This window comes from Mchenga conophoros, linkage group LG11, assembly GCF_057382185.1.
Source record: "Mchenga conophoros isolate Kocher_MC1m ecotype Shallow Benthic linkage group LG11, M_conophoros_male_GT1.1, whole genome shotgun sequence".
Classification (NCBI taxonomy): Eukaryota; Metazoa; Chordata; class Actinopteri; order Cichliformes; family Cichlidae; genus Mchenga; species Mchenga conophoros.
The window spans coordinates 25,286,468-25,302,354 of NC_140536.1; the positions used below are offsets into that span (position 1 = coordinate 25,286,468).

Genomic DNA, 15,887 nt, shown 5'->3' on the forward strand with positions numbered 1-15,887 from the left:
AAATGCATGGGCATATTAGTTAAGACTGGACACTTGAAGGCAGTGTAAATTAGTGTCAGTCAACTTCTTAAAGTGCTTTTCCCTGTATTTAAAGTGCCAGCAGCATAAAAAAAACACAGCTTCAAACCAATAATTCAGTGCAGCACAGCTGATAATTTGCTCACTTTGCGTTACTATTAAACAGCCTTGATGTTTAATTTAAACAAGAACAAAATGTACAAGTTGTTAGAGTTAAGGAAGTTCATGCTCCAGTTTCCAAAGAGAACAAGGATCGGCTACTGTTAATAATCGTTGACGGCTGCATTGGCAGTTAACCATCTGCCTCTTTTCTCGACGTTCCCAGGGAGGCAGAGAGGACAACAATGCCAATCCACATCATTAGTCAGTGAAGTGACCAACAAAACATAATCATTAAAAAAAGAAAGGAAAGAAAGAAAGCCGCAACGTGTTTGATCAGTCAGAGACAGTCACTGGAAAAGTCTTCGCTCCGGCAGCCGAGCAGCTTCGAGGAGTGATTTGTCAGTAGTTATCAATCAAACAGAGACAAACGCAAGTGGCAGGTCGGGTGCAGATGTAAAGCAAAAAGAGCATGAACACATTTCACAGCTGACTTGGCAGGACTGGAGGATTAATTGCGCTGCCATTAGTTAGACTTGAGGAATTACAGCCGTTGAAATTCCTGTGAGAATACAGTTTTTTGACTGTAATCCTCAGACGTATGTGGACGGGGTGAGCATCGGCGTCCCGGCGAGATACGCTTGTGTGTACTCACACATTCGCACAAAGACAGTCGCACAGCCCTGCCGTCACGCCCTTGGTACTTTTTTGCCTGCTCAGCTCTTTAAAGTCATTAACTTGCATCCTCCTATCTTTCATTCTCCTTCCACGTCTCCCTATTTTCCCTCCACTCTCTCTCTCCCCCTGCGGTTTCTGTCACTTGTTCACAGACGAGTGGCCATTACATCGCTATGACCTAAATGTGTCACAGTTCTCTCTCTATGACTCTCTCCCTCTCTCCCTCCTCTTGCTCTCTCCCTGCATCCCTTCGTGTCCGTCTGGACATCTATCAAATTTTTCCCCACTTCTTGCCCCTACTATTTACACCCACTTTTAAAAGCGCAACACTTTTTGACCAGTTTTGCAAATGCTGACCTCAGTATTATCGGCCTGCCTCTCCTTTGTCTCTCTGCCTCTCCACTGAAAGTCACTGGAAGAGTAAACAGTCAATATAGCACCTCTGATTTAACAGTTTCTCTGTATTTTTCCTTAAAAGTCCTGATGCAGTTGTTAAATCCCTCCAGATGCATTGCTTGGATTGTCTCGTCCTTCTTCGTCTCATCTTATCCTGACCTGACCTGTCTGCCCTCATCTCCTTCTGGTCTCTACATCAAGCACAGCAGAGTATCGGGGTGACAGCAGCTCCATTCAGTATTGATCCAGATGCTTATCTCAACAAATATCACAAAAAAAGAAAGAAAAAGAAAAGAGAGCTGGCAGGAAATCAAGCCTGGAGCTTAAGTTTTATACGTTTAGAACCAAAGCATTGCAACAGCAGTTTGTGGGTTTATCAGATGTTTCGAGCAAGATTTTTTCTTCACCAGCCACAGTGACCTCCTGGAGTCCTGCCAGGCAGCCAGCTTTGAATAAGCGCATTACCCGAAACACCACACGATTACTTTAATAGATCATGTTTGTCCCATTCAAGCAACTAAGAGAATATATGAAAAAATAAAAGAATATCTGCGATTTTGACCTTTTTTAAAATCTGTCTCTCACAGCTCTGTGACATTTATAAAAGCATATGTCTAAGCTTTGCATCAAAGAAGCATTGATTTCTTTAGTGTCCGTCAACCTGAACGGTGTCCACCGGACTCACCCAGACAGGCAGATCCATTGAGGTTCGGCTCATAACCTTCATCACAGACGCATCCACCGACGGGCACCATCCACTCTCCTTCAGCATTGCAGTGCATGCGAGGGGGCGTGTCTCCTTGTGCCTTACTGTGAGGGACACACGTCCCAGTCACAGGCACTAAAGCAGTTGGCTCGGCACCCGAGGGAGTCGGTGGATACGAAGCTAGGTAGAGGCTCGTGGCTGGACAGCGGCGGTAGAAAATAGACACCCCCATGAGGGAAACGCAAGCTCCGCTGTCGACGACGGCCAAGACAAATCTAAGAAGAAGGGGGTCAGAGAGCATTCATAAGGTTTAGTGATGCTTTTAAATCGTGAGAAACAAAGTGTCGTACAGAAATGATTACCCTTTGCGTGTGAGGGGAGCAAAGCTGCGTGTCTTAATGTTGATACGGCTGTATCTGTTGGGCTGATACTGGTGAGGTGAGCTGGGCTCCACCTTGGAAAAACTCTTATCGGCTGCGATGGTGTCGATCTTTACCCAGCCCTCCCTGGTCTCCCTCTCCCCGCTCGATGGCTGGAGAAAACACAAATTAGACAGGAGACCAAGAAAAAAAGGATAATTATTGGTCAGGAGGAAACAAAATAGCTTAAAGAGAGTGTGGCTGACATCAAGTAAACAAGGGGGAAATTATGGAGGCACTGGTTTACATATAAATATGGTCTGGAAACACATGGTAAGATTAAAGATAAGCTCAGATCGTGCTTTTTTAGTCGCAGGCATATGCATACTATGAAGTAGTTTAGTATGCAGTGTAATCACTGACTTAAGATCTGTGCAGGTCCCAGTGGGGATTCGTGCTGAAGTCCCTGCAAAGACTTTCATCTCTGCACTGCTTCCTGCTCTTCTAAAGCCCTCCTCTGATTCCTCATCAGGCTTTGATTTGCATTTTTAAAAAGCATTTGACTTCCCCAAGGAGAAACGCATTCATCTATACAAACAGAGAATCCCTCCCACTGATGTCTCCTGATGTAGTTCAGGCAATTCACAGACTCAGTAGCTCGAAAAGCAGCAGAGGAAAAGCACTAAATTAAACAACACCAACAACGCTAAGTGCTTAAATAAATAAATAAATCATATGGGAAGTGTCAGTCTTCACTGACAACACATGGGGTTCAGAGATTTTTCCGCACTCCGTAGAAAACGTTCATTGTATGTGTTAAGGATGTAATTAGTGGGGCTGAAGTGACATTTATGGAGACCACAGTGACACTAGATTGTGCTTCGCACCAGTGTAGTCTGAGGATGGTGTCACTTTTTCTTCACCAATCAGTGATTATACAATTGCTCAGTACCATGGGACATGATAGGATTCATTGTTTTGATGGAGCATTAGGGGAATAACAATCAATCACCAACACAGCTCGAGTTTAATGACTCCGTCTGCAGGTGGCCTTGCAGCAAGCGGTGACAAAAAGTCAGGATTTAACACTTGTTCAAATCAACTGTGGCCATATGAGACTCAATTAGAGATTAGTTACTCAACTTTTTATATTTCCAGTTGATGTGTTTGTGTAGTTCTTGGAGGATGCTGAGCAGCAAAACCAAACCAAAACAAACAACAGGATATCTCAGTGCAGTCTGCAGCCCAGCATGTTAGGATTAGTGCACGCAAACTGTGACGTGACTGCCTTGCAACAAGCTTTGTAAACCCACTATTACATTTGTATAAAACTGCTAAGTGCTAGAGTAAAAACTAGATAAAGTGGTGAAAGAGTTTCAAGTGGGGAAATCTGTGATTAGGAAGACTTAACAGGCTGTTTATCGTCCTAATCTGTCATTGTTAGTCTATTATATGTGGTTTACTTATTTAGAGATACAGTATGTTTATTGAATGTAACGTAAAAGTCTTGATAGTTTCTATCTAATGTATCAATGTATATTTCATCTGGATGAAATATGCAAAAGAATAAAGTTAGAATAAACAACACTGATGGAGTCAGTGAAAAACATCCATCTATCCATCCATTCGCTTCCACGGGGGGCGCTGGAGCCTATCCCAACTGTCATGGGGCGAGAGGCGGGGTACACCCTGGACAGGTCACCAGTCTGTCGCAGGGCTAACACACAGAGACAGACAACCATTCGTGCTCACATTCACTCCCGCATTCACACCTAAACAGTGCTAACCACTGTGCCACCGTGCTAACAGGTAACTGTTTTCTGTCTCGCTCATGATTGTGGAGGAATTTTGCCCCATTATTCTTTACAACATTACTTCAGTTTATTAAGATTTGCAGGCAGCTCTGTTCAGGTCCCTCCACAGCATTTCAGACCTGGACTTTGACTTGGCCATTACGACACTTTGATTCTTTTCACTTTCAGCCATTCTGTTGTAGATTTGCTGCTGTGCTTGAGATCTCTGTTCTGCTGCATAACACAGTTTGGGCTAAGCTACATCTGTCTTACATTTGATTCTCAAACTATTTGCTATACAAAGAAATTAATGTTCGACTTAATGGCCGCAAGGTACCCAGGCCTTTTGGCCATAAAACAAGCCCAAATCATCACCCCTCCTCCACCATGCTTGACAGCTGCCCTATTCAAAGGATGTGACAAGACAGAAGTCTTGCGGTTTATTCACATGTAACTTTGCAGACCTGAGCCGAGCTTAGACAAGAGCCTTTTCTCCTGGGAATCCTTCTAAACAAGCCAGTATTCTGTCTTTTTCTTGATCAAATGTCATGAACTTTAACTAGCTGAGGCCTGTAGATTCAGAGATGTAGTTCTTGGGTTTTTGCCATTTCTCTGAGCATTGCATGGTCTGACCTCGAACTTGCTGGAACATCCACTCCTGAGAAGATTGCGACGTTATCTTAGCACACACCTGAATGCTCTAGAGCAGTAAACTGCCAAAACATCTGTTTTTATTGAGCTGCTCGCACTTGTTGTTGAGCAATTAATCAAATACATTTGACTTGCAGCCTTGCTGCAACTCTTACGTCTTCTGGGTGCACTGTTTCTACAGGACTACACAGAGTCACATGAAAACTTTCTTTTTCATGTGACCATCAAACCCCAACCTGAAATCTTTAATTACCAGTTATAAAACACAAAAGCCTCAATAAATACTCACTGTTGTTACAGTTGCCATATTTAGTCTGTTTAATACTACATATGTAATTTATTTAACACTACAATTTGGCTTTTTTTTTTTTTAACATTACTTACAGGTGGATTATTTTCAATCGAAGCTTAGTTTTATTAAAAATGTCTAGGTTAGAGTCCATCACTTGGGTTGCTGCTAGTTTCTTTTTTTTTCCAAGATCAGATGAGTTTGTTTATATCCAGATGTTAGAAGAGTGTTTCTAGAAATACTGCCAGAACTGGGTGAGTGTTTGCTGCCAAATTAATTGTTGGGCTTGTGAGGATGTTAAGCCCTGTGACCTGAATTTAGGCTAATGCACGAGTGGCACAAGCTTAGGCAACAAAATTTCAAAACATGCCCATCAGAGGAGAAACCTTTCTTCATCTTTTTGTCATTTTTGAGCCCCGTGCAGTAGAGACAGACAGGAAACACAGCAGGAGACAGCCGTGACATGACATGCAGTCCTACCAGCTAGCTAGAAGTCAAACATGTGCTGCTAAGGACATTTTAGCCCATGTGGTGCACATGCTTTGAATTTAGCCATCAGATTAGCTTTTCTTTTAGAACTTTTCTTTTGCTAGGTTCTGGTGCTAACCACAAACACTTTAAGGGCCCTTTTCCAACTCCAGATTATTATTCTTGAACTCTGATAATGTAGCTTTGCATTGTTCACATTTCAAAATAATTATATTTATCATATCCTGGATCTTGGTGCAGCCTATCAGTCCATCCTCTGTCTGAAACAATCAGTTTTTAGCGCTTCTCCTTTTAAGCCAACTTTCTTCTGATTGGCTATCCCTCACAATTAAACTAAGACCAGCACTGCCAAAACAAATACCAGTAAGGACACTTTTAAGCTATAAACGCAGGATATTTAGGGGAGAGGAGTGTCTCATGATTTATGAAATGAAACATCATCAATTTGCAAATTCTGAATATTTTAAAGACCACTGTGATTTTCAAAGAGTTAACACAAGAAAATGCACCTTTGAGGTTTTCATGTATTTTGAAACTCAGTTTTTTTGAAGACCTGAGATGAAAATGTGCCCATCTCTAAAGCGCCTCGGGTGAATTTCTGTTGTTTAAATGTGCTATAGGCTATAAATAAATGTGACAGTCAACACAAAAAAAAATGTTCATACTTTTTTCATAGTGCATGTATAAATAAATAATTTATTTAACACAACACACAGTGTGCTACATACTGAACTCATGGGAAAGAAACGAAGTACCGATGCTTTCACGCGAGTATCAATCCAGGGACATTTGGCTCGATCTGCCAACTTCTAGTAAAAACTTCCTGAAGCTAAACACTCAGAGCAGCCTGAAGCTGAGCTTTTGGCTCCCATATGATTGAAGCTGCCCATGTTTAATATGAGTAGCCACCACTGTAAAACTATTTGACAGAAAATTAACAACAGTATAATACATCATCTTTAGAATCAAATGCATCATCGCAGCTCATCCAGTGTGTCACCTTACCTCAGCTACCCAAGTCCTCTCCAGCTCCCTCTGGGAGTCGGCCTGCTTGTAGTATAGAGTGAGTGTCTCCCTGCAGGCGGGCGACGGTGAACGCAGGCTCGCGCAGTCTCGCACAGAAAAACGCAACGTGACGAACACCCGTGGAGCCGAGTGGCGGTACAGGAAAGGAGTAGCCAACCAGTTGTCCTGCTGACGGGGATTTTGGTTGATATTGCAGACTTCAAAGGTTCGTATGAGCTTCCCTCGGTCATCCAGGACGCTGACCTCATCCCACTGGAAGACAGAAACAATATTATGAGCTTGTGTAAACTGACCTCAGCAAAACAGAAATAAAACTATAAGCACAGGGCTCCAGAATAGGCCTGTATAAACTGTTAAAACGCCGGTATGTTTATGACTTTTCCACAGCCATGAATCTTACTCATGACTTAGAAGGCGGTTTACATTTTACAAGGTAAATATTGAACATATTGCTGCTGTTGCTGACATCAGCCTTGTCCTTCACTGGGTGTTCTCTATGGAGGCTACTTGAGATAAGTCTGATAGAGCAGTTGTTTTTTTGTTTTTTGTTTTTGCTGTAATATCACAGGAAAAGCTTTTGTTCCCTGTCCTTACTGATCTAGGTCGTCTCTATAGTGCTGCAGAGTAGGCTCTCTAATTACTTAATCAATGATTAAAAGAACAGTAATTTAATTAAACAGCTCCAGCCTTTCATTTAGAGCAACATGTTTCAGGTGGTGAAGACAAAACTGTGTTAACAGGGACGGTTCAGCTCTCACTGTGGTGAAGCCTTTGAGACTTTAGTGTTTTGGTGATTTTTGCCTGTTTGTGGTGCTTAAAAGTGACATTTAACAAGACTGATGCACAGCAGCACTTTTACCTAAATGCTTACATTGGCATACTAGCTAGCTATTATTTGGTACTTATTCTAGCATGGTAGCATGATGACATTACACAGAAAAGCTATCATTAACTGACATATTCAACTGCACCGTCTTTTTAATGTTTTTTTGTTTGTTTTTTTTGCATTTTTAATGTCTCTACACTGAAGTATTTTTGGAAATTGTGCTGTATACATGGTTTTAAATGTTGCAGAACCTGATTGTGACCTGACAACAAGGGATCTACATAGTTATTATTGATGAAAATTGCATTACGGATTCTTGCAACAAATTTAAATGTTATAGTCTTGTCCTCATGAGTGAAAACTAAACATGCTTAAAGTTGCTGAAATAAACATAATATATACAAGAACTGGGATTGTATGTGAAGATCAGATTGGTCCACCTATTGAGGATAGATGCAGACATATATATATGCTCATTATATATGATCATTATAGTAAGGTTTATCAAATGTGATAATAATTAATGCATGTAATGAACCTGTCTCCAAACACTCATGGTCAGGACTTGGACTGATTACATTCACTCTCAGATTGGCGAAGGTTTGGAAGTAATTCTGACCTAATTTATAAACGCAGACAGATTCCCAACATGTTGCATTCAGTCCGGGTTAGACTGCACCAGTTGTATTCTGGTTATATTCCTATATCAAAGCAAGTGTGCAAAGTGTGATTTTGCAGTTTTGCAGCATCTGCGTCTCTGTTTGTGGAGGAATTTCTAAATTTCTGTTTCAGATCTGTGAGGTTCTGATTCGACTTGTGTATGTACACAATACAAGTCACAGTTCATCGATGTCATATCACAAACAAACTGCATGTAACTGCCAACTTGACTCCATTCTGTTGCAAACTGATAGCAGACCTTTTTAAATCACCTTCTTGACACACCAAAGTCACTCTAAAGATGACCTGGTCCCCATCTTCAAAGCAACCAAATGTATTAAGGTCATAATTTTATCGTCACAGTTGTTGTACTTCTGGTCTTCAGCCACTGTTTTCCCTGGTGTGACTGCAGCATTAACCAGTCATTTCAGCTGTGAAGTTTTGGGGAGTATGGATTTCTGTACTTTCATTCACCCAAACTTTGTTGAGATATTGGACTGAAGCGATGACCGTCATCCTTCATGTTAAAAAAAAGGATAATCAATGTATGGTTTCAAAAAGTCTGCACTGATTATATTTGTTAATCAACAGAAGATAATGTCAGTGGACCATTTCCTTAGTACAAAGTACGAAATACAGAGCAACAAGGACGCCTGTGAAAAGACATATTGATGCTAGAATTTCTTCGACGCTCAGATGAAAAATAAATTCTATTTGCAGCTGTTGCTCCGAGGTGGAGGCCGAATTATCAGAGACACATCTGAAAGAGAAACTTTTTTTTCATGCCTTGACATATCTAAAGGAAAGAAAGAAGTTCACGGGCGATGCTGGCACTTTGCAATTTTAATATGTTACAGTAGTATAATGCTGTATTATAATAACAATTAATGCGTATTATACAGTGACATGTGCTTGTTTTTTTTCTCTTGCACTAGTTTTGGCATTTGCATGTGCGCCATTGTTCACATGTGACAGGTGGCAGACACTTGTGTGCCTGACTTAGGGCAGCTGTTGTGCAATAAAATCAGCAGATTTTGTTGCATTTTTCGGGAAGATGAATCCACGGTAGATGCGCAAATGGATGTGAGTAAAAGAGAGTCGCACATGGAGAAAATGGAGCAGCCCGGAGACAAGGCTCTGGATGAGACTTTGTAAGATGAGACAAAATGTTAATGTAGTCGCAGGGTTTAGTTTCACCAATTATACAGTGCGTTGCGTTGAAGGATGAAAAGGATCTGCTTTAAGCCTGTGTAGCCCTGAGTGACAAGCAGGGTCTTTTCTGTTGTAACACAGAGGAATTATGTATTAGGCCTCATCATCATTATTCTCCCTATGACAATGGCAAGAGGACAAAAGGTCCTGACACCCTATCAGGGTGTATTTAGAGTGTGTGAATCACTGTTTGTGCATGTTAGTGTATCTCTGCATGCTCATGTCTCTTTCTCTGTGTGGCTCTGACAGCCAGTGTGAACAGAAATCTACTGAGCATCGCACCATGAGAGAATGCATTCATATTTGGTCCAGCTGAAATAATGATAAGATCAGTGAGGAGATAGAAAGAGCCGGAGTCGCTGTCAGTCTAATGGAGTGAAAGGGCAGTTTTCTCTCTCTCAGGCTTTGGTTCACTCTGTCAGACCAGTGTATGAGGGAAAACGGACGAAAGAGTTGGATCACACCGAGCTCAAATGTGGGAAAAATAGCAAACAGAAAGAGTGTATGAGCATTTTTTGTGACACGCGGCGGTGGGTGCGGTAAAAGCTATGCTGAGTATGTGGCCAGGCAGGGACTTTTAGGTGGAAAGAGAAGCCGCCGTTGTTCGTGTGTGGCATCGCGTGCAGCTCGCTTCTGTACCTTTGTGAAAAAAACACAGCTTTCATTTGTTTTCTGACCCTACACCCCCACCTCACTCCCCCTTTGTCTCCTGCCCCCTTCCCTATTTTTCCACATCTTGTTTTCTTCCTCTCTTATAAAGGAAGAAAGAAAAAGAGGAGGGAAAAAAACGGGCCAGATTGGGGAGTAGGGGGCGGATGAATCGTTATAGGGACGACTCATCTTTGTGATTTAATTTGAACCGAAATGCCAGAGAGCCACGCAACCTCTGCAGTGACAGAGGACAGGGAGGGGCAGGGCCTCGGACACAACCGTGGACACACAGACACAGATACACGCAAGCAGAGAAAGGCACATGCGCATATTTATACACAAAAACGAAGAGCGGGGAGTGAAAATAACAGGAGGGTGGAAAAAAATAAAAAGGAAAGTCTGCAGTGAGACTAGAAGTCTCTGCTGGTTTGACACTGAAGAAAAATAAGGGCCAGAGTGGAGACTGACTTGGGGGATAAAAAGAAAAAAAATGAGGCAAAGACCCAGTGGCTCTGTGGCTGTGAAGGGCAAAGGGAGAAAAAATTAAAAGAGGGAGGAAAAACAGGCAGAGATGAAGATGCTTGTCAGTACATTGTAAAAATGGGAAAGAAAGAAAGAAAGAAAGAAAGAAAGCGCAGGAAGAGAGAAAACACATTAAAGAATATCCACAGACCCTAAAGCAAAAGTAGAGATGGGGTGTGTGGAAGGGGTTAAAAAAGAAAACACACACACACACAAAGACACACACACAACCTCTCTCGCTCTATCCCCCTTTCTTGGTCTGTCTTTCTACTTCTCTCAGCTTGATGCCCCGGGTCAAATAACCATATCTCCATCTCAGAAGCACTTCTCATGCTTGACTTGCTCATGCACACACACACACACACATTCAAACACAATTGGATGCTCTCCTATTAGCAGCTGGCATCATGGTTCACAAGTTCCTAACACACATGAGGCCCTAATTATTCAAACATCATGTACAATTATGCTCTGACACTGGAGGCCAGGCGAGGGTGGTAATGTATTCCTGCCAGATGTTGGTTAGTAGCTATTAGACTCCATCCTGACAATAGCTGGTCACAAGAGTCAACTCAGTTTTGTTTTGTTTGTTTGGTTTTTTTTTTGCCAAAAGTAACAAATAAATGTTTAGCATTCAGCCTGTTGTGGTTGAACAGGTGATGTCCATTTCAAACGGAGTCTAATAGATGCATCATTGTAGTGTTTCAGTAGGAAGGGTGTAACTACGAGCTGTATTAGAACTGAGATGCAATCACAAAGAAATGAATGAATTTAACAATCGGATTGGCCCCCAGGAGTTGACCCTCGCACAGTCACGCAAGTGACCTCCTCCTTCCTCCCCCAAACCTCCATACACACACACACACACATATATTTACACAGCTCAAGGCAAAGCAACAACCTTGAATACAAATCAACTCAAAAGGGAGATGGGAGATCTACGGCTCAATCTGAGAAGTTTAATTATGAATGACGACACACACACACACACACACACACACACACACACACACAGTGGAGTAGAACAACAGATAAAAAGAATTGGGGGAGCATTTAGACCTTCAAGGTTATCTTAAAGGAAAGGTGGGTTCCTGCCCCGTCTAAGACTGTGTTCAGCGCACTTGAGGCATTACCAGTGACATATGCCAGCCATTCAGGAAGATAATAATCCTTACCTCAAGCCATAACTAAACATAAAGCATTTATAACCTAATTCTTAATAATCTTTGATCTGCGACTTCTGTAAACTCCAAGTGCTGTTGTGGAGGCCTGCTGCACATCTCAGTCACTCTAATCTCTCCACTATTCAAAAAGTCCCAGAAAGCCCCATCCATGCTTGATTTTTATGTGTGAAAGTGAAAAGATGGTGGGGAGTGGATTACATTCATCAACAGATGTTGATAACCAAACAAACTGATCATTCATGAAGGCAGTCGTCTGCATATGTTTGTTGTTCTGGTCTTAAAGTGTTTTATTAACTGAATGTACAGTAGCTCAAACCTAATATACTGAATAACAAGGCACAGGTGATAGAAGGACACAGGTGGAAACAATCCACGGTGGATGCATGATGAGGTTGGGGAATAAAAGCCCAAAGGCATGAACGGAACAGGAAGTAAAACTAGAGCAAGACTCTGGAGAAAACTCACCTTCGAGGCACAAAAGAAAGAAATGAACGATAAGTGGCTAACACTGAAACATGAAAGGTAACATTAATATGTGATGACAGACCAGAGAAACTGGAAGAACCACAAAACCAGCCAGCGTAACAAACCAAAACACAACACAGACAAAACAAAACCACGACATGTCTACAGATCTGACATTTCCAATATCTTCAATCTGTTCAACCTCACCCAAAAGACTTTTATCTGAGTTTAGTGACTGGCATCTAATGAATTTTGAAAATCAATCAAGATTTTCTTGTTGTTCAATGAACATCCTTGGCTTTCCATTATTTTCTAACCCGCATGTGCCGAGCAATAAATCCAGAGTGTAAACAGCAAATCGATCAGTATTAAAACGAATATCAGTTGCAGTCCTGTACCATTTATCACCATTATCGATTTAATGTCTAAACTTTACCACCAGCTGCCTGACAGAATGATGAAAAACGTTATAAAACTAAATGTATTATTTCATAGCATCCTGTTTTAAGCCCTCATTAGCATTACAGCACAAGGCCCGACTAACAATGCGATTATAACCCGACACTTCAAACATCAGCATGTGCGACACGTGTATAACACATTCTACAGATGGCTTTAATGCTGCAACAGCTGGAAAACGCATTGACACTCAGCTCCCTGCTTACCCCCGTATCTGGATAGGTGATCCAGCCCAGCTCTGAGGTAGACTCTGTTGTGTCCAGCAGCATCACTGTGGGACGAAGAAGCAGAGACAAAGATAAGGTTAGAAAAAACAGACAGGAAACAGTTGCGTATGCTTTCATTTTAACGCAAAGACAACAGGCAGACGTGTGCGCGAGCTTTCAGTTTAAACTTTGATTTCAGCTCAAGGATTTAACTGAGAAATGGAGTCGGTGCTATAAAAGCTAAGTGACTGTTAAACAGAATTTGTAATCATGAGATATTCTCTGAAGGACTGAAAACCAAATAGTGTGTGAGGCTGTGAGGCCATAAAAACATATAAAACACGGATTTGCTCCAGTGAAACTGAAGCAGAAAAGCACTTTGCAGAGTATCCCTTTTGAAGGCGGTTGTATAATTAATCCTTTTTTTTCCTTTTGTAAAATACCACAAGTTGTTGGAACCATTAGTCCCATTTTCTTTGATTTTTCTCCCACCACATCCAATAAAATCCAGGAGAGCTCCAGCTGTGTGCATCTGTCAAATTTAATGACTGCTATAAAGTGATGATGCACTCTGGCACACTATTCTGGTGTTTGAAAAATTAAACTGATTGACCTGATGGGGCACTGTGATTAAAGGTCAAATTTCCCAACTTTAAAAGGCCATAACAGTTACTGTCACGATTTGTTGAAACTTGCCGTGCTGATGCTTTTCATAGCTTGTCCCAAAGGGAACCTTCGTCATGTTTCGGGGGGGTTAATATGTTCTGTGTTCCTCTTTTGTTGCAGGTTTTGCTCATTAACCCTGATCAAGAGCGAAAGCACAAGAATAGCATATGAGTTTTATGCTGGAGTGTGTTTTCCCATAATTTGCTTTAAGTGCTTCAAAAAGCAAGCTGGCAAAGAAATTACACACACAGACACACACATGCAAAGTGACTTTAATGCTGAGTGTTGCGTGCTGACACATGGCAGCTTCCCACACAAAAACTGAAGCCCTTGAATTTTCCATTAGCATTCCAAAACCGTGGTGGCTGCCGCTCCTTCAGTCTGGCACAGTCTGCGCTCGGTGCTGTTCAAGAGCCACCGACTGAACGCGGGCCAAAGTTTGTCGTGTACGCAGAGGTACCAAAAACATCAGACTTCAGATTTGGATGCTTGCACAGATGGAGGTAATGGAGGAAAACGCTCAGTGCCTGATTGCATCAAGCACAACGCTAATCAACTAAAGGGCTGTAGACACGTATACACACGAGACATTGTGGGAGGCCGGCGGCATTCGCCTCTGTTTACAAATAAGTAATTCTTCTCATTGTCGTTATACAATTTTTATGTTTTTGCTTCCATTGCGTGTCACACAATAATTCACCAGAGAAAAGGGGCCTCTCTTTTTTCCTGCCTCTCTCGCTGACAACCAGACAAAGGGTGGCGGAAAAATATTATCTACATAATCAGCACTCGCACACGGGCATTTGAAAAGGTTCCCCGGTCCACCAAAACACCAATAGATACATTGTGTCTCTCTCCTTCTGTCAGTCAAACACAGAAGTACCCAGTGGCACCGTGAGCACACTCAATCCTGCCGCATGCCCCAATAAATAAAACAAATAATAAGAAAACTATATTATTTGTGGCTCATGACATGAATCGACCCCACCCCTACTGTTCTCTGACTGCTCTGTAAACAGATTTTTTCGGATTATAGTCACAGATGGACACCCCGCAAATCTGTGCTTCAAGCCTTCCTTTCCCTCCTCTCTTTTCCCCCCCTTTCCAAACCCCTCAGCCTGTCTATCCGTTTTCACCCACTGGCTGGTCTTTATGTCACTCTTAGTAAATTCACACATTTTTCCATGGAAGTGCTCCAGGATTTGGAGTGATATGAATTGTATCAAGAAGAGAATACAAATAGACTGTGACAGCTAAGGATTATATGCAGCCACAGGCATCAGAATAAACAGTTTTTAGTGCCGCGCACGTCTGGGAAGCTTGGCTAGTGGAATTTTGGAGGCAATTGGGATAAAATAAGCTAAAGGAAGAAAGCTAAACTCACCAAGCCAGGGATGCTTAAACCTCCGAATTTTGACAGTATCCACCAGTGAGACACCTTTCATGCTTTGTTTGACTCTAGCTGGAAACGGTGTACAATTCCAGCTGTGCGTGATGGCATGCAAACTCATTATTGATTAGTTTCTTGGCCCTGTGAAAAATAATCTTCAGTTTGTCAGATTGACTAACATGTTATATGTGACCTCATTAAGCACCATTTGATTTATATCAGATAAGCAACAGACACAAATGCTGCAAAAGTGTCATTCCAAATTCAATTAACCTTCTGCTTCAGGGCACAGTCATGCATAAATAACACGGAGCAAACAATTTTTGACATTAATATTTATGCCTCTACTATTTAGTTTCTTGTCGCTGGGCCTTGGGGACAGAGGTCCTTACATCGCCTCCGCTCTTTCTTCCCGGGATAAACCTGTACATGAAGATTACATGGAGGAGCGTTCAAAGTGCTTCATGCATGTCTCGTTGCGTGACATTAGCATGTTGAATAATTCACCATGACATCCTAAGATTAGCATTGAAGTGGTGTGTTATGCACACCTTTCAAAGATTAGTTGGAGCTTGGGCACCGTGGCTCTGGTGCGCGTCTGTTTGTGTGTGCGTGAGACAACCATGAACAAAAGAGAGGGACATTTACTGGCAGGTCCACTTGGCAGTAAAAGCCCCTTTATTTAACTCTCAGACAGCCCACTCCATGTGCGCAGAGCACTACAGCATCTCCGTTATTGGTCCATCCGATGGCTGAGATGCTCGAAGTTTGTCCCTGACAGTTTGACGAAGTGCTGAGTCTGCAATCTGAGCCTGAGTGCTGCGTTAATGCACGCTGGCCTCTTACGTCCTCCTGTTCCACTCTGATTTTTTTTACTCGCTCTGCTTGATAACTCTACCTCCATTTTGTCCCTTGTCCCTTGTATCCTCCTCCTCTTTGCATGTGGATATTATTCCTCCAAAATGTGACAGTAGGGTCTGTCAGATAAAGAGAAACACTCTTCTCCGTTACTGATGGCAGCTCTGCTGTTTGTGTGGAAAGTGGTTTGATACTCAGAGAGAGAAAAGGGGGAGACAATATAGTAGACAAAGCATCATTATGGAAGGAGAGGCTGGCGGGATTGTGTTTGCGCATATGAATGT

The 15,887-nt window shown here is 42.1% G+C and overlaps 1 protein-coding gene across 1 annotated transcript in view; it reads right to left on the bottom strand.

The window, feature by feature from the left end:
* Nucleotides 1-15,887, bottom strand: part of ephb6 (eph receptor B6) — a 43,466-nt gene that overhangs the window by 19,748 nt on the left and 7,831 nt on the right. Inside the window, exons 2-5 of the mRNA XM_085291827.1 lie at nt 12,690-12,754; nt 6,484-6,756; nt 2,260-2,429; nt 1,877-2,172 (exon numbers count right to left, since the gene is read on the bottom strand). Of these exons, the coding sequence (XP_085147953.1) occupies nt 1,877-2,172; nt 2,260-2,429; nt 6,484-6,756; nt 12,690-12,754 (804 nt within the window). The remainder of the gene's footprint in view (nt 1-1,876; nt 2,173-2,259; nt 2,430-6,483; nt 6,757-12,689; nt 12,755-15,887) is intronic.